This window comes from Lepeophtheirus salmonis, chromosome 1 (genome assembly GCF_016086655.4).
Source record: "Lepeophtheirus salmonis chromosome 1, UVic_Lsal_1.4, whole genome shotgun sequence".
Taxonomy (NCBI): Eukaryota; Metazoa; Arthropoda; class Copepoda; order Siphonostomatoida; family Caligidae; genus Lepeophtheirus; species Lepeophtheirus salmonis.
In genome coordinates this window covers 29121732-29142216 of record NC_052131.2, presented here as the reverse complement: position 1 = coordinate 29142216, position 20485 = coordinate 29121732, and the positions used below count along the sequence as shown (strand labels likewise).

The window sequence follows — 20485 nt, the reverse complement described above, 5'->3', positions numbered from 1 at the left end:
TTTATAAAATATTTATACTATTTTGTTCTTAAATTAGTTTTTTTGGATTTTAAACGGAATAGTTGTGAATGACTTGTTTTAACCTATAACTTACAGCGCGCATTATCGATCTTTTTAAAAAAAAATTAAACGGTAATATTGTCGAATCTTTACTGTTAAAAATGAACAATATGATCAGAGGGACTATGAACCTTCATTATTTGCAAATTTGCATAGGATTATTAATAAATAACTATGTCATTAGCTGAAAGAGTACTTTCGCATATTATCCTTTTAATCGCACAATTATTTCATTTTTTATGTGTCATATTACGACTTAAAATATTAATAGCAGTTCAATTTAAACAATATAAGCAGATCATCGATACGGAGGGGAAGGATACATGAGAGAGATAAAATATACAGTAACTTGAAAGACAATTTTTGTCCTCAATCTCCTTTAACTTTGCATTGGGATGGCAAATTATCGAAAGAGAAAAATGGTCGATCGTGTACCTGTAATTTTAACTGGATTCGGTACTAGTCAACTTCTGGGTGTTCTTAAGTTGTCCTCTGGAACTGGCGAGGCCCAGGCAAAAGCTATTTATCAGTTGCTAGAGGATTGGAATGTCAAACATTTGGTGAGAGCTCTATGTTTTGATACAACAGCAAGTAACACTGGGAAAATCAATGGTGTATGTGCATTACTTGAATCAAAATTGAAAAGAAATCTTATATACTTACCCTGTCGACATCATGTATTTGAATTGGTTTTAGCAAGTGTTTTCTCCATTTGTATGGGCCCATCATCTGGTTCTGATATTCAAGTTTTTAAAAGGTTTCAGAAGGAGTGGGAAAAAATCGAGAAAAAGACTTTAAGACGGTCATGACGGTCATTTCAGATATTAATAATAGTATAATTGACTTTGTTAAGAGACAACTCCATAGTTTTCAAATAAAAAAATCCTATAAAGAGTTGTTAGAACTTGCTATCATTTTTCTTGGAGGTATTCCTCCTCGAGGTATACACTTTATTGCATCAGGAGCTATGCATCATGCTCGTTGGATGAGCAAGGCATTGTAAGCTCTCCAGATTTATTTTTTTTCAAAATCAATTCAAGCTCACTGCTAAGGAAATTAGAGGAATTCGCAATATTTCTATTTTTATCGAGAAAATATATATCAGAGCTTGGTTCACAGCTCCTCATGTTATATTTGATCCACGTCATGATCTTGAATTTCTCTTAAGCTTGAAATTTTTTGAAAATACAAATCCAAAAATTTTAGAAGCTGCAACAAAAAAAAATTTCATGGCATCTGTGGTATTTAAACGATCATAATGTAGCCTTGGCATTTTTTGACCCAAAAGTGTCATTTCAAGAAAAAGCAAATATGATTAAAGCAATTAACAATTGGGAAAGGCCCATTAATTCATCAAATACACCAAAGTGAGTAATAATAAACATGAAAAATATATCCATATCAAATTTTATTTCAAAAAATACCATTAACTTTTTTACATGTTTGGATATAACAAATAATTTCCTTCAAACTGACCCTGAAACTTGGAATGCATGACAAGATTATAAGGCTGCGTGTTCAATCATTAACAACTTAATAGGTGTTAATGGTTTGGCTGAAAGAGGAGTTGCTCTCATAAAAGAATTCAACTCTTCAATAATTACTGATGAAGAGCAGAAGCAATATTTATTACAAGTTGTCCAATACCATCGAAAGAGATTTCCCGATTCGAAAAAAGTACATTAAGTAGGAAAGATTATTAATTTTTTTTAATATCAACAACACTCATTGTATGTACATAATATTTAAATTTGTCAATTTTTTATACTGATTGTTCACGAAAAAAATAGGAGATTATTTAATAAAATACATTTTTGCATATTTTAAACGAATTCAATGACTTTCTGTAACAAAAGAGGTTAGTGAACAAACCTTTAATGAAGGTTCAAAGTCCCTCTGATAATATTGTTCATTTTTAACAGAAAAGATTCGACAATATCACCGTTTAATTAAGAAAAAAAAAGATCGATAATGCGCGCTGTTAGGTTAAAAAAAGCCCTTCACTACTATTCCGTTTAAAATCCAAAAAAACCAATTTAAGAACAAAATAGTATAAATATTTTATAAAGGCTATTTCATTATGTAAACCAAATAATAAAAAAGATTTAATCATGTCTGCCAATGGTTGAAAGATAATAAAAGAAGAAAACAAAATTTTAGAAAAAACGTCAATTTTCAAAACTTTAAGTTGGTTGCGCGACCTCTAAAACTTTTTTTAAATTGTTACAAATGTGTGATTCATCTATTTTTACCCAAATGCATATTTTAAGCCTATGACATCTCAACATTTCCAAAAAAACTGCAAATTGGACTGGTCTAATTATATATATTTTAATATAATTATAATTTTCCTTGCATTGATGTTCTATATAGCAGTAATTCATTTTTTCCATCCAAAATCATATAAAGGGTCTTAATTCAGTAATATATTGTGTCATGCCCACACTTTCTCCTGGTGCTTTTCAAAAATCTTTTCCCCAGTTATAAGCATTATAAATGATGTACGTACAACAGTGTGTTGATTGAAAACATAAACCTACTCGCATGTTTTGTACAAATTGCAACATGTACAAGCAGATAATATAGTTTACAATTTGTACGTCAAATAAATTTAATCATTAGTTAATTTTAATACCGATTATACTATCATTTAATTTTGGATCTTTTAATATACCTAATTTATTAGTCGACCCTTGAGTTGTCTGATGTGTCGGAGAATACGCTTCAATTAGTAGTTTCTAGAACAAAAGTCAAAAATAATTACCCAATTAATAAATCAGACATTGCATTATGCTAATCACAAGGACTTTATATTCTTCATTTATAATGTTTTATCTCATTTTTTGTTTCCAACTTGTACAATCTGATTGTACCAGATACAACTTTTATGTGACATAAATTTGACTTTAAATTTCTTGTAAGATGATCTACATATATGTATGCATGAAAACATATAATTTATAGACAACAACCCAAGGACATTCAAGCAATCAAAATATGTTTGGGATTTGAGTTTTTCGAATCTAAAAATAATAATAAATTGGGTCAGAGTGTCTCAATCAATGTTTGTGTATGTATTTTCTGCACATAGATTTATATTGATGTCCAACAAAATGCGAATTTTTCATATTATATTAACTCCCCAAAAATGAGCTAAAAACAAGAATAACATAATTATGGATTATAAAATTGTAGTATTATTCGTAAAAAGGATAGGTTGGACTGAAATTGTACAGCATTTGATTTCCATGGATTCTGACAAATTTCGGACTCAATAAGTAACGATCACCAAACCAACAACCTACAATATCTATTTTTATAGATCTAAAATTCAAATAATTTAAACGTCAGCTAAAGGAAATAAGTTGTTCGGCAAACATTTTATCACCCCATCTTAGTTACTTAGAGTTAAATAACATTTCCCGTGTTGGGATCGCCGATTATTATACGTATGAAGGTCTTTATATAAGAAAAATAAAAACAGTGACGTCATCATTGAAAAATTCCCGTTTTATAAGCTAAACTATATGGCTTAACTATTTGCAAATCATCATACTTTTATGTATTTCTTTCACAAAGGTTGCCATCTATATATGTATGACGTCCCTCGTAAAAAACTGTCCCCCTCCTCATTTAAATTGGTTCAGGCGCCCATGAGCTTTAATATTTATCGTACACTAGATGACGTAGTATGTATGTGCATATGTATATACATCATTCATTGCGATTCGTCAGATTCCAACTCTATGCAAGAGCGTAATGACAATATGTAAATTGTATATGTTTCATTATATTTTTTTAAGTCTATTTTTTTTTGTGACGCATGAGTTGAACTTTAAATTGTATGAGAAGGAGTACTAAGTCCAATACGACATGATGATAAATTATACAAGATAATATGCTGTCCCCTAACTGAGGAATATTACTTAATTAAGAGTATTTTAAATTGTCAATTATATCATTTAATTACAATTAAATATGACAAATATATTTAAAAAAAATGATATATCACTCAAGTAAATTGACTATTATCTTTCCAAAATCTACAAATATCTAAGAGAAGCAGATGTCTTTATTATAACTTCATTCCTTATATCTGATATATGTATTCTTACTTTTTAATTAACGAATTCGTCCATGCAAAAAAACCATTTCCTTTCAAATGACTCTAGAGGAATTAAAGTTTATCTTTGGATTTAATTAGCACAAATCCTTATATAGAGAGTTACTCAGGGTTGTAATACACACTTGGAGTTTAATAACAAAAAATATTTGCAAAGCAATGGTTTCTACCATTGTTAGGGTATGAGTAGATAATATCCCACATATTAATAGGAGTTTACATAAAATTACAGTCCGAAATACAGCAGTTCGTGTTATGCTTTAATACTCTGTCTTCTGGCCTTCTTCTTTACTTGCTCTTAATCTCTTTGACTTTGTAATGTAGAATATGGCTTACAGGAATGAAAATGTAGATTACAGGGTCAGCAAAGACTCTCTGACGGGAGCGGCAGAGGCCAAGAGGTCAAAATATTCCGGAAGAAGTTGAGCGTACTAGCTGCAAGTCAGTGACGAGGCATCTCTGCCAGGTTGTTCAGAAAAATGAAAACACATTAAATGAGACATTGGTCAATCTAGGACAATAGTACAACAGTGACAAAGTGGGAACACATAATAATAATAATACAAAATAGAAATGTATCGGGTATAGATAACTATTTAAAAAAAAATGGTTTAGGGGTACGGATCTGAATATCATATTGGATCATTTGCAGTAACGGGTAAGAATACTCGTAAAAAGAAAATAATTTTGTGAATCCAGTGTCCGTTTTAGGGTGGGTTGTAGAGTTTAAAATAGAGTATTCATATTTTTAATTGGGAGTATGTACATGGAGTTGGCCTTTTCACCCTAACTTTTCCCGCTAATAAGGCATTGACAAAAAAAAAAACCCAAAAAAACCCGACAATATACATACAAGCTTTTCAAAGTAATACTTTTTAACTAAATTTGATTTAGTCTAGAAATATAAATGTTTGGAAACATTAAAATATAATAAATACTTTTTCAAATAGCCTTAAATTATAACAATTGTTTTTTTAAAGAATTTCTATGTAGCACTTAAATTTGCTAGCAAGGGAGACAACCGAAGCATTGAATTCTAATAATTAATTAAATAGTATTCGGTAAATATATATACATTTATTGTGATGATTATGAGTTCTTTGAATATAGTATACACTATGATGAATATAGTACACTTTGAATTTAGTACATTAGTAAGGAAATATAATGATCTCGAATGAAGAAAATAATTTTAAAAAAAACACAACCTTTCTTCCTTCCAAAATTGTTCTTAACCTGTATGTTACAACCAAGTTTAGAGTATGCGTTATTTATAAATTTAAGCCATTGTATTCATCTACACTCAAAACGTAGTCACATCATATAAAGAGAGAAACAATAACATAATGACGTTATGGTTTAATCTAAGAATCGTTATTATCATAATTAATTTTAACGATCCTCATTGGCAGACTGATTTTCAAACAAACCTATAAAGAAGAATATTCCCTTTTCCAAATCTATATTTCAATCGTTGTCCTGAATGACAGTTCAATTTGAAGTAAAATAGTTTGGGGATTTTAAATCCAGAACAAGTTTAGACCTCAATATCTTGGCAAACCTGAAATCTATGTTTACAAGAATGGCCTCATCAGATTTAGCTGACAAAACTGTTTAAGAAAAATACAAATTTTTTGAGATTTCCATGGAATACGAAAGATGTCTGACCATTATTTTGTGCCTCCTTGATGGGTGTATGCTCAATGACAAAAATAACTACATTGATAATAATACTAAAAAGCTTAAGTTAATGATAAAAGATCGGTTGCCATGTTAAAATTTTAATTGTTGAATCAGAAGGTGCTAGGTTTATGTTATTGAATTCACTATAGCCCTACATGGGAGAGCTAAATATTTGCAAATAACTGAATTATTTAAAATAAAAAAAAATTGTAATATACTTATCTTTAAATTTTCCAGATAAAAATCCCCACCCTGTATATTTAGAAAAAAACAACAGCAAGGAGGGTATTTTAATCTATATACAATTAATACAAACCATTATCTGTTATATTTTTTTTGGGAGGATAATTGTGACCACTATTTATATCGAGTAAATAATTATTAATTCAAATCCAATGAATAAATTATAAGTTATTAATATCAGTTTTTTCATTGTTGTTAGAAAGGAAACCGTAGAATGATATTAAATCTAAATTTAATTTTGGAAAAATTAACAATGTAAATTCAATGAGTATTCATTTAAAAATAACAGGTTTAGTGAACAAAATAGCACAAGTGCCTCAATTGTAAAGAATTTAAGAAAAATTTAATTAATTTTTAACGAAAACATTATACATCTTTTTTATAAAGTGTGTCAAGTCAGTAGGAATCAATATTATCTACACAGTTGCTATCGTCGAAGTATTACAAAACAGTGGATCTTAAATTAATTGATTAATTTGAATACTAATTATGCAATTAATTGCATCATTTTCTCATGAAAAAAGAAAAATGAGGCAATTAAAAGTACATTTCTCTAATTTATTCTATTATTATGTATCCAAGAATATTATTTAGTTATATGTATTTGCAAAAACATAATGTGACTAGCAATAAAGAATTCTATTTTCTTACAGTCGAACATGTGTATGTAAATTTTGTAAAACAGTGCAAATTGCTATTTTTAACCAATGTCTACTTACGTCTAATTAGTTTAAATAATATCAAATATTTTAGTTAGCAACTGAGCACGAGCCAATTTATTTATATTTATTAATTAATTATTTACAATCTATTTAAACGTGATCTAATTATGAACCCATTGATTTTTGATTTTGATTACTGTTTTCATTTGATGTGGCAATTCTTGTTTGAGAGAGATAATTAAATAAAAAACTGTATTAATTAGGCAAATTAAGGATAAACTTTTCATTATTGTTATTGGAAATTTTGCTAAATTATAATAAGGAATCCAAAAATCCTAATTTCCCAGTGACGTTATCAGCAAACCATCTCGGCTATCTCAGTCGGAGGGAAAGTAAGTTGCGAAACGAAGACCATGTGATCAATATTTCTCTAAGTATATGATTGTCTACTCGACAGCTTTTTTGTCCGCTAGGGGCGTTGAGAGGCTACAAATATTACTTTATAACCAGCTACACATTTTGTTTGAATTCCCTCTTTTTTAATTGAATTAACTTGGGGAATTTTGTAAAGATTATTCTTTGCCTACATTACGAGGTAAAATGATAAAGTAACATCATTTGTGATACCTAAAAAGCAAAATTTTGCAGGGGTATAGTTTTTACGGAGTCAATGAAATCTCCTGAACCGAACAACTGCGTTTTGCCACTTTGTTCTATAGTTTTGGTTGAAGGTACAAAAATCAAATATCGATAAGAATAATAAATACTTTAATTAAGCCTAAATAAAAATATGGGTAAACTATTCTCCTTTATGTTGTCTCTCCGAATATGTAAGTTCTTATAAACTTATACTTGAATTTTTACTAAACAAATATTCAATTGTTATATTGAAATTATTGTCTTGTAAAGTGTGCTTTTCAAGAACTGGTAACTTTTTAAGGATGAATATGGTCCTAATATTTTACATATTAAATAAATATTCAACTCGATAAAAACGATTTGTCTGTTTCTATGTATGTCTTAATTTTATTTATTTGAAACAATAATTTTTACTGAATAAGAAAATGTTTCTTAATGTAAATTATGTCTATTTCGTAGTTCTATAATATCAAGGATTACTCGAAATAAGGATTAAGATGTAATGTCAGATACTTAAAAACAGAGTTCGGAAAAAGTCCTTATACTGCAAGTTCAAGTCGAGTTTGAAGTCCTTGCTCACAAATCCAAATCTTTCAATAGTTTTAATCAAATTTAGCTTGAGTCTGATCATTTCTCTTATGCTCATATGTACATGATTATTACACAGGATCCATCAAGACTTTTCTTGTGTTCAGTATAAAATAGCTTTTGAGAAATTGAGAAATAGTATTGAGTCTTGGGTCTTGGTTTTTTTTTTTTTTTTTTTTAAGATTGTGTCTACAAGAGGTAGACATTTTCTTAATTCGAGCCAGTTAAGAATGTTGATTTATATAATGGGAATCTTATTATTTAATTTGTACAATTTTTACACATTGCACAAGTTTATAATATGCCTGTTTTAAAAAAAATATCATTTTATTTGAAACTGAAGACTGGCTTCCTCTAGATGCAAGCCCAAATTGGTTAAATATTTGAGTTTTTGATCCACAGAAAATGTTTCCGAGGGGAAGAAGTTTTCAAGTTGAATCGTAAGCCATTGATTGTGTGGTTAAGTCGAGTCGCAAGTCTTCATATTATGGGGTCAACCCGAGTTGTACGTCTCCAGTTCAAGTAGTCCCTAACTCGGCTTTATGGATTCAATTAATTCCATATGGAATAATAGCGCTGAGCTCTAAAGTTGTATTCATGTAGTACAAGTATTTATGAATGATGAAATTGATATAATTTTATCAACCAAACAATGATATTAATATCTTATCGCCTGCCAATTATAAATCAACCATAAAAGTGTATGGTTTTTATATTGATTTACATTAGATTTTGAATGGAAAATAACTGTAATTTAATGATTAATTAGATTAAATGGATAATTGTTTTCATTTAATGGTAAATACACTGGAACATTCTAAGGAAATAACTTCTCCCATGAGTACTCGAAATAGTACTATTTTCTTTTATTTGTTTTCGATTAATATATTAGTTCGCTTTATTTAGATTTGTTGAAGACGTTGTGAATAAGAGTTGAACTTGTGAGTAATTCAACTGTTGTTTCAGTAGTTGGAAGACTGACTTAGCTTTATGCCTGGCTCACACTAAAACTTGTCTTGAGACTAATGTTATTGTCTGAAGTTGATTTTTCATATCTATAGGACGTGTTTCAAACGGATAATTTGTTTAAAAAAATTATGTTATACTGACTTAAAAGTTCCTACATAATAGAAGTCTGAATTGCTTGGGGGGGGGGAGGGAGGGGTTGATAGTTTTTCAGTATGTAATTAGAGTGGGATGTATTGACAAATAATTTCATAGGCTAGATTTTATTGTGTTGGTAAGCCATGGGTATGTTCTACATTTGTATACGACATATTTTTTTATTTAAATCTTTACATTAATTAGTGAAAGGTATTTTAATAAGATTTTTTAGTGGAAAAAGTTCTTCCACAAGACTAAAAAAATTACTACTCTGCATCTATTAGGAACTTAAGAGTAACACTTTATATGTAAATTGGACAAATTGAATACATTAAGTGCTTATAAAAACCAATAATATATACTCAAAATAATCTATTAGACATTGAATTATACAAAGTTATAGCCTTTTTAGGGAGACTATATTTTGAATTCCAGGAAAGGAGAACAAAGTGTTCGTTTAGGTTTAAAAAAAAAGTTATAATTAATAAAATTTAGAAATAAAATGTTTATAAATTTTTAGTTTTTTTTGAAGTTTTGTTAAGTTTTAATTAAAAAATTTAGTTTTATTTTAAGTCAATCTTCAACTAGTTGACCCACAAAACATCGTTCATTTCATGAATATATAAAAGTTCATAGATAGCCCGGCCAAAAAAGAACAGTTACTCCTACGTAACGAATATTCTATGTATGGAACACGTAGGGTAAATATTCAATTATTGTAAACTACCATAAGACTGTCCAATAAAAATATAATACTTAATGTACAATGTGTAGGGGAAAGCTCCGAAATTCCAAAATCTTTTTATGAAATAAAAATTTTAATAGGGTAATGTTGAATAAGTTTACCCACACCTCATACTTTATCTTTCTATCTCGTAATGGAAGACTGAGACAGCGGACAGTTTAAATTTAAACTATCCCACCTTTTAATAATGAAGACATAAATTTGCAATGCAAAGAATACATTATTGGCTTATAAAAAGATGGATATCCACTTTTTAGAGATATTCGGACAATAAGCACTTTAGAGGATCATAAAAGGAAATGAAAGTTATTTATGTGGAGGAGGTTGTGAGTTGGGGGGGCTCGGACTGGATCTGTAGACTAAAAAATGAGGCCAGAGGAGAAGCACTGTAACTTTTTCTACGAATCATTCTAGTATAATTACAAGATAACGTGATAGATATCATAGAGAGGAACTTTTAAATAGAAATAAACAGTACAAACTCCAATGATTGTCTAACCCTACATGGAAACTTATTTGAGTAATTTGATCTTGTAATCCAATAATATATTCTTCGCTTTGCAAAGTTATTTCCTTATTATTAAAGGGTTGCGATCATTAAATTTCAACTATCTGCTGTTGCTGACTCCAATTTCGAGATACAAAAATAAAGTATAAAGTGCAGACCAACTTATACAACGTGCCCTTTTATTAATGCCTTTCTTATAATGAATTGAGGGGGGGGGGTTTCAAAAATTTGTGGGCTTCCGTTTCAAATGTGTCAGTACCCGGGTTCCACTATAGTATACCGAACAACATGCATTGTTTTCCATGGTTTATTAAGTTAGAAATAACATTATACATAGTCATACATAATAATATAATTAATTATTATTGAACGAATAAATTATAGTATTATTATAAATTAATAAGGACAAACTTTCTTGATATAAGAGAAAATGAAAGCATAGCGTGATTTATCGTACGATTTCTTTGAAAATACTACATACTTTTTTGGAGAATGAATATGTAAATACAATCTAATTATTTATCTTCAAAGGAGTGTATTTATTTATAATTAATTGAATATGTAGTCTTGTATGTAGATTCGGTTCTGGTTAGAAGAGAAATGGAAAAAAAACATGTAGGACTTATAAAATAGATTTTTCTCTAAGTTCGAAGAATATATATATCACAATATAATGAATGTGACGTTGATCAACATACTTCAAAATCAAACAACACAGCACTCCTTCATTTTCGTTTAAGTATTAGTTACACTGTCTCGTTTTTGAGCTGAGATTTTTTATTCTCAGCACATAGCTTTTTTCTGCTGCAAACTATTAAAAAACTAACTTATGCTGTGTTTGAGGCATATACGGCTATTTTGGGAGTAGTACAAGCCATTTTATATCAAAAACATTAGTCCTTATATAACATAGCAAAATGTAACTATAGCAGAAGATGGTTGTTTGTTGTATAAAAAGAAGGAAATTTATCTATGATAACAAAGGGAAACGAGAACATCTTAGACCCTTTAAGGACATGGTGTACAGTTTTTGACTTATAACACCATATTTGGGACGGTACAAGAGGTATAAAAATTAATAATTTCGTTCCAAAAATCCAAATTCTTTTCGAATTAAAATAAGCTATACTACGCCAGATATGGCTTAAGAGGTCCTTATTTTTTTTATTATCCATATTAAAAAAAAATCTTTATGCAAGAAAAAAATTTTCAAGCCGAAAACAGAACATTCTATTAAGTATTGACCCCTTCACATGCGGTGTTAATAAATTATCATGATAAAGTCCATTAATAGCATGCACGCGTGAGAATGAAATATTCTTCCGCTTTCCATCGCTTCTGAATTAATGCTCTCTCTTCTATGTACATGATATTAGTATATATATTAAATCTGATTACTCAGACACAACATACAATATATATTCGTTCTTCTCTCTGCTCAATCATCAGTTAAGCTATATACACCCACACAACACCATGATGAACAGCTCTCAATTCTCACTTCTTTGCTTCTTTCTGTTCTTTTACACTTTTCCAAAGCAAGCTACATCCTCTTCCTCACCCTATGGAATATTTCCTGGCACATACTGGTGCGGACTAGGAAATTCTGCTCCAGATAAGGCTCGACTAGGCATTAGTCCTTTCGTTGATCGATGTTGTCGTATACACGATCAATGTCCACTCTGGATCCTCAAATTGGAATCTCGATATGGACTCTTTAACTCTCGTTTTCACACAGTGAGTCATTGTCATTGCGACGAAGCCTTTCGAAACTGTTTACAAATGGAGGGAAGTGAAACAGCAATTATGGTAGGAGAAATGTTTTTTAATCAATTGGCATCACCTTGTTTTGTGCTTGAGAATGGTCAAGTTTGTGAGGAGAGGACCTGGTGGGGATACTGCAAAAAGTATTCGCAAACTAAAGTTGGAAAATGGAAGAATCCTATTCCTTTTGAAAGAACAACGTAAGAAGAAAAGGTTCCGAAAACCTAGAGAATAGAATTCGGTTAATTCATAGAGAAATCCTGAGATTGTTTAATTACATAGATATTCATTCTTATAATTATAATAAAATTAATAGTTTAAGTAATATGAAGTGAATCGTATTATTTGATAATTAAAAGATAGTATTTACCCATTTTATAATAGATTGCGTGATATGTTACAATTTGTTGCGATAAAGCCATTCATGTATTTTTATAGTAAAAGAAGATAATTTGACATGTTTAAATATTACTATTTATTTTCTTCTTAAATTGATTTTGATTAAAAATGTAAGTACAGACATTATTTTGCCAAAAGTCAATTCAATAAATGTATTTCCCATATACTTATTACAATTATGGATATTTACAAAAATTAGTTCAAATGAATACAAGACATGAAACAATAATGTTAAAAAAAAAAAGAATAATAATTTTCAACTGTTTCAGAAAATAGACTTAATACTTTCCAATAAAAATATTTAAAATTATTCCACACGTGCTTTAATTACTTTTGTTTCATCATCCCTCTATAAACATATTATGTAATTGACATGATTTTTTTAAAGAATGATTGAAAAAATTATTTTTAAGAAACCCATGAACATATTATGATGATTGAAACAAATACAAATGTTATCATAATTGTGTCAAACTTATATACATATTTTTGTAAATTACAAACAAGTCGTTTTACATCCTATATATTGAATGCGGTTTTTAGAAAAAAGAGATAAATGAGTTTTATCTTGTCATATCTATGCCACATATAGCTAATAAGTCGTAAAAGAAAAAAAAAAGATTTTCACATACTATCGACATTTATGTTGATTCCATATAATTTTTTGTCAATCTTTTAAAAAGTTCAATTATTCCTAATGAAATGAAATACTTAAATCACCCAAAGAGGCCAATACAAGGTGGACATAGACAACTGTACTTTTCAATAACCTTTCAGTTGCAAATGTACTAGTGTGATATTTTTTTAATATAAAATAACAATTATCCAGTTTCAGTTAAACCATTTATTCAATTTTGAATTTGAATATTGAGTGTAAAAATAAAGGAAATAAAAATACAGTTGCGTTTCCCATTAAAATCATCGTAATAACGAAGGGTGGATAGTTACAACTGATAGTAATGCGCCTTTTAGTTGTAAAAGTTTGAGGTCTGATTATCTATATTATAAGATAACGATGATTTAGATTGTATTAAAGATCTTACTCGATTTTGAATTTTAATAGTCGGCTTACGAATAAAAGAAATATGAGGATTAAAGAACGCTGAAATGTCTTCTTCATACATTTCTTCAATGCCTAAGTGTTGGATTGGTCTAAAAAGCTAAAAAGACTGCACTCCTATCAGTCCAGTCCTGATAAATTTTTAAATTCTTCGACGGACCTTACTGGTCTTTTATGATAACTACAAAAGCTGCAATGACGTAGGTACCCATTCAATTCAGCTGTTCAATATAACCTCTTTCAAAGAGGCAAGATAACTGAAGTTTCATGTAGGAGGTGTGTGGGTAAAACTTATTATTAAAGATAATGATCATAATTTTTTTTGTTTTTATATGATTTAATCCTAGCTAGGAGTGAAGAAAATAGAAAAATAACTGGAACCGTAGGAGTGAAGGACCGTTGCTTGAATGGTAAAAAAAGATCGGACCAAAAAAAAATTGAAATGGGGAAGGGGGAAAAATTTAGGAAAAAAGTTCTAGGACCGACCCAACAATACCCACAATTACTATGATTTGAATCTAAGACTGATCCAAATATTAGTATTTCTTATTTTATCATTTATGAAATATCTTTTTAACGATCAATTACAAACGTTTCATAATTTAATGTATTCAGCTGAGGACGTGTAATTTCCACTCAGACTCGAGTGCAACTTAAGTTGTAATTTTTCTTGATAAAACTCGTAATCAAAATACTACAGACTCCATCAGAACACGTAGTTAAAAGAACCTGTAAAACAACATTTTTTGATGTGTACACTGTGAACCTTTATAGTATCCCTCAATCTTTTTTGATCCAAAAAGAAACATTAATGTATCTTAAAATCAGTTGGTAGTGAGTCCATTTTTCAACACTATGGAATTATGGTTAAATATGGTCTTTCAAAAACCGGATACAAAAAAGTAAATCGGCATAAAAAAAACACAACTTTTATTACTTTCGAAATTATACACATTAAAATTCATAAAGCAATATAAATAATTAAGCAAAATTTGTCTTTGGATGACTCATCTTTGAGTGAGCGAAGACATATGACAAAAGTGTGTGGCTACTTGATCAAAAAAAAAAAAAAAAAAAAAATATAGCAATATATGGCTATAAGGTCAGCGTTTCATATTTTTAATAGAAAATCTAACTCTACGCAATGAATTATAGTAAGTAATATTTTAATCGCTGATACAAGTCTTATAATATTTATTTATTATTGAAATGATAAAGGATGCAGATTTACGTTCCTGTTATCTAATGATAGTTGGTAATTGTTCACAGTTTAACAAAATTTTATTCAAATTTAACGAAACAATGTTAAAAACATTGATAAGGGGAGAAGCAGAAAAATAGAAAGCTTACAACAAAATATATTATATTTTTAATTGCATAGATGAAAATAATATTATCACTCGGAAATTTTGGGTTATTTGCTCGTTGATTTTAAAAATAATATGAAAACAAATTTGGAGGGACTTTTGAAAAAGATAAAACATATATCTGTATAGACACAAGCCGCACATCATCTTTATTAGTACTTTTAAGATAAATAATAAATAACTCTAATACTTAATAACAATTGTAAAAGAGAAAAAATAATTTTTATTAAAAAGTGATGATTCATGAGGCCGGAGATAAGGACTTATCCGATCGTCCATTGTGTCCTCATTTGTGATCTAAGTAATCAATCATGGAATTGTGGATCGTCCGGTGAAAGATTTTGTCGGATAATTTCAATTTTTGGAGGTGAAACTTCAAACAGTACTCCAAAAGCAATTCATATACACTTTTCTTGGAAGAGACTAGACTTTATCTAATATAATCGGAACTACTTTATCCTTAACATATATTTTTTCATATGTTGTTTTTAAATAATTGAATGTTCCTTTCAATATTCCACTTGATTCCTACATAACGGAAGACAGTTGTTTTATAAAAAAGTTGGTAAACATAATATTTTAAAAAGTTCTTTATAAAGAAGATGGTAAAATTTTGTGCTAGATAAAATCTGCCACCAAAGTTTGTGTGGAATATCTTCTCTGGTTAGAAGGTTGAGTAGCCAACTTTAACTGCTAAGGAATAAATGATATGTTTTATGCGAAATTAATTGAGCTAGATCGTAAATGGATAAACTGAAGCTGTTTATTCGAATAAACGAAATTCGAAAGTCTATCATCTTTATTGGTAACGTCCTCATAGATATTCTTAAAAAAAAAAAAATATGACTTCGCTACAAGTATTTATTTGCTCTGCAAGCACCAAATAAATTATTTCATTTATTAAAACCTTACTAGTAGTATTTCACATTTGAAATTTCCCGTCTCTCAGAATTATTGCACTTAATTCAATGACCCGACAAACTAAAATGAATTAACACTAGTTATTGACATTATACTAGTCCTTTGTTTAATTTTCACAGCTGTTTTTAATTCTAGAGATTTTATAGTACGTTTCTTAAGATACGTCTTTTTAGTTCTCCATTTGTCTATTTAGTTTCTGTTTCAAAAACTTTATGTGTAAAATGAAGATAGCAAATTATTTTTTCAAAGCTATCAACGGATTTACCATCTATATAAACAACAATAAGGGTATTTAAACAATTATCAGATAGCACTAAAATAAATATAGAGTATTTTTTACCTGGTATCTAATTTATAGCTGATTTCCATTTATCAAAAAAATCTATGTTTGATTTGAGAAATTTATCTAAAGAAGCTCTTATTATCATCATTGAGCTTTCGACCAGATGTTTTACCAGGGTGGCAACAAGGAACTACACAGTTTGGAGGTATATTTCACATCCAGGAATAATTTTCACTGTCTAAGTAAATAATATTTATTTATAGTGTAATTGACGATAAAAGAATAAATTTATATAACTTATCGAATAAAAAAAAGTAATACTTATAAAAGAGAGGTTGTGGGATTTAAAAAAAGATAATTTATCCAGATATTAGGTAATCCATACAATTCATATTTAGAAATGAAATAACTATGCCTGTAAATAAAAAAAAAAGATATCAATGATTGATAACAAACATTTAAGCATTCAAATGATTTTTTTAATTTTTTTTATCTTAATACAGTTCCGAAGACATGTGTCTATTAAAAAAGGGTAAATGAGTTTGTAGTTTGCCAATACTTCCCAACTGTTGAACAATTCTTAGAACTAAGATTAGAAGAAAAATCAACAACCGACATAAATAAAATAGATAGCATATGTAATTTTTTTTTGTATATAGTGATACAAGTAGCAGTAGATATAAGTTGAGATTTGAAATCGTGAATTTCTATTTTTCCATATTGCCTTATACACGTTGTAAATACTTCAAATGTCATGGCACAGATTTTTCACATTTTTGTACTAAATCCAAATTCTACTCTTCTTGTCAATTTTGAAAAAAAGAAAAATATTAGTTATTCGCAATGTCAGTCTCGAACAATCTGGAATCCAACAATTTCTTTTCTTTTCCAATTATCAGTGCTGCTAATGTTGACTGGTTAAACTTGAACGAGCTATTGTTAAATTATTACATGTTTTGGAGAGAATGGGAACCAAAGAAGACCCAATTATGTGACGTGGGAAAATCTCCAAAGGCAAAAATGTTTGAGGCAAAATTAAGGGTCACAATTTGCTTCGAATGAAACTCAAAAACAAAATTAGGTATTCTATGTATGAAAAACATTTAAATGCTACATTGATACCGTTGTATACTAATTTCAAGAAAATATATATATAAAAAAGTTTTGACATTACTTTATATTCCTGTCAAAAACTACAACTTCCAAAATATGTTTTTAGTTTTTTCATTCTAAATGCTGTTTACCACATCTATCATGCAATTACACGTCTAAGTGTATATCTGTATATCATATAAAATAGAGTTTGTTGTGTGTGTATGTCCTTTATGCATGGAAATACCGTTGAAGTTTGCAGGTTGGAATCAGGTCAAACTAAGATGGGGATGCCAATTTTAGGGGGGCGTAATATAAAGAGGGCTTATGCTATAACCAAAGCAAGCTCAAGGTGACTAGATAGGGGGTTGAGTTATAAAAACATTAAGTGATTGGTGATTAAAAACTATATGAATAACTAACTTTTAAATTTATTCAAAATTACAAAAGTTATGAGCAAAAAAAGAAAATCGGTAAAAATTTGCAATTTCGTTTTTTTCAGGTGCAAAAAAATGAACTTTCAATGGAATATTGTATTCGTAAGAAAAATAATGTTATTTAGAAATTTGTCTGTAAATTTGTTTGCATATAAATTTGACACATAAACTGATGTTTAACTGAAATGTCTGTCATTTTCTGAATAATTTTTCATTTTTTGTCTCTTTTCAATTTTTAAGAAGAAAAGGCAAAAAAAAGATGTATTTTGTACATCAAACTTCAAAATTAGTATTTTCAATTTCCAGAACATTTTATTTCATATTTTTTGCAATATTTGTAAAAAATAAACCGGTAATGGAGGTTAATTTTTTCGAGGGCGATATTTTTCATTACTTTTTTGTTTTGCGAGTACGGAAAAAATATTTTTACCATTGTGTTCCACTTAATAATAACAAATAATGCTATCTTATACTTTTTTTGCCAAATTTATGCAAAAAAAAGTTTTTTATGAATTTCGATTTCGCAATTTTTTGAAAACAATAAAAATGGACTTTTCATCTGGACAATTCTTTTATTCATATATGTTGGTATGTTATTTGAAGCTTAAAACACAATATTTAAAAAAAAATCCATAACAACAATATTAAGGTTACAAAAGTATTTTTTGGGGGGTATTTAACCCCCCTACCGGTTGCAATGATGATACTTTGTGGATTACCTTACTTAACTGGATATATATAGTGTGATTAGTATATGTTGTATAAAGGTGTGAGGTCATCACAAAGAAAGACTAAACCTGTATGAATATCATATTAGAATGTACTTTTGTATAGAATATATTTGTATTAGTATAATTGGAATCGTCTGTCAATAGAAATGCCATAAGTTGATAACTCATCATGGAGCAGCCGACAATTAAAGTGCTATATCCACAAATTAAGGCAAATGTAACTCATCAAGTTAAATCACTTTGGTTCTTTATGGGAGGATTGGAGTCCTTGACATTGAAGGAAAGAACCGATCCTGATGAAAGTTCAATTCATCATGTCCAAAGTCGAGGATGAAAATCTTCTTGTATCATGTTATCTTTCATATAGCGCACAAATACGAAAAGCTGGCTTAGATTAGAAATGTCAGTGGTCTCATCGAGTTGGAAGCTGAATTTTACAGAGCTTGAAATAAGATCTGCAACTACTTGAGCCAAGATGTTATTGCTCATGTCGTTTATTCTCTTGCTGATAGTGTCATTTGAAAGAGGATTTTGAGATAAGTTATCTCCAGCAGCTTTTCCCAGGATTATATTCGCAATCTTCAATGCGGTTGTTTTTTCTCTAATTTCAAAGGCTCATGGTTTTCTTTCATAAGTTCTTTATCTGACCAATAAACTGAAATTACTATCTTAGACCAATCAATCATATTCATGAAATGATTTGATTCATAGTTTATTTTATTAGGAATTATGAATTGCCTATGGGCGTTATATGAAATTTTTGCATTCGAGACTTTGTTCAATGCAAATTTACGAACTTCCGAATCTTCATCTACCAATCCTCCTAACAATAATGAGCGAAGAAAGAATTTTGGGATAAAATTTGTTGTACAATAGATCAAACCTTTTGATCAAACCTCTTAATAGTGAAATTGCAAGCTGAAAATGCTTCGAACCATCATAGCAATTCGGTTGGCATTTAATTACAAACCACATTGGAACGTAATAGTTTAAGATAAATTTTAAGAGGTTTTTGCTAGGCTTTTTATTCGATATATAATATCGTAAAATGTAATTAGCTTTGGTAAGCCATCTAGTCTCGTACAAGGTTGATTTAAGCGGTAAGTGGGAGCCAGGAGGAATGTTTCCAGACTGAATTAACAAAACAATGTCGTAAAGGTAGCGTTGGTCATTACTTAAATCTGCCAAAATACTTTCATTATTTTTTTTAACTTTTCCTACAACAAGCCTGAAATCGTCGACTGACATTTTTTGTAAATCTTCATTTATTGATTTTCTCATTGAGCCCCTATAAATACTATGTCCTTGCTGAACACCATCAATTTGTTTAAATACCTCCTTCAATGTCAATTCCTTCATGTGCAGACCAAATTCCTACATTTGTGGTGCAACCATCACATATGATAGCAACTATAGATTCCAAGCTTTCATGATCTTTTAGAACCGATAGGATTTCCCTAGCTTGATCCTCCGCTTTCTTGGTGAAACATGGACAATATTGGGGTTCTTAAATGGGGGAAATACCAACATTAATTTGTTTGTATAATTTCAAATTTCAAAAAAGCATAATAAAGTTTATTCTTGTTAATTAAATTTTTTAGTTTCAAATCATGAAAGTTACAACTCCCCACCCCTATATATTTTATACAAATAAAAATTAAAACAATTTCATTTTAGAGTACCTATAATAATGACTATATGCTCCTCTTTTTCTGTGCAAAATATGTTTTTTGGTAGGAAGCTGCCATTGCTTCTCTCTTGATGTTCAACAATTTTGGTAAGGTCGATCTTGCCATCAAAACTAATGCATTTGATTTTCATTGATTTTTCTTTTGAAGATTTTGAACAGCTACTGCTGTATCTGACAACCGAAATCTGTCCGCCATTATTGCAAAATTAGGATAACTCCCCTTATTATAGGCAGATTTTTAAATTGCCTCACAGATTCTTCTTCAAAGTGCAAGTTCTCATCAGCATTTTTTGGCATAGGGAAATCTTCAACAACTGAAAAATTCGTTAAGGAGTGATTATAAGAATTCTGGTCACTTATCCGTTTCTCTTCGTTATTTTCACGCT

At 29.3% G+C, this 20485-nt stretch overlaps 2 protein-coding genes across 2 annotated transcripts in view; both read left to right on the top strand.

The window, feature by feature from the left end:
• Window positions 1-20485, top strand: part of LOC121117966 (XK-related protein 6) — a 492224-nt gene that overhangs the window by 161064 nt on the left and 310675 nt on the right. The window lies entirely within an intron of this gene.
• LOC121118132 (phospholipase A2 isozymes PA3A/PA3B/PA5) lies at window positions 11832-12323 on the top strand. The gene has a single exon (XM_040712679.2). It carries the CDS (start codon window positions 11832-11834, stop codon window positions 12321-12323), a length of 492 nt encoding a protein of 163 aa, XP_040568613.1.

What these genes read in the sequence shown, in the direction of transcription:
- LOC121118132 (XM_040712679.2), top strand. Translation starts at nt 11,832, where the DNA reads ATGATGAACAGCTCTCAATTCTCACTTCTTTGCTTCTTTCTGTTCTTT.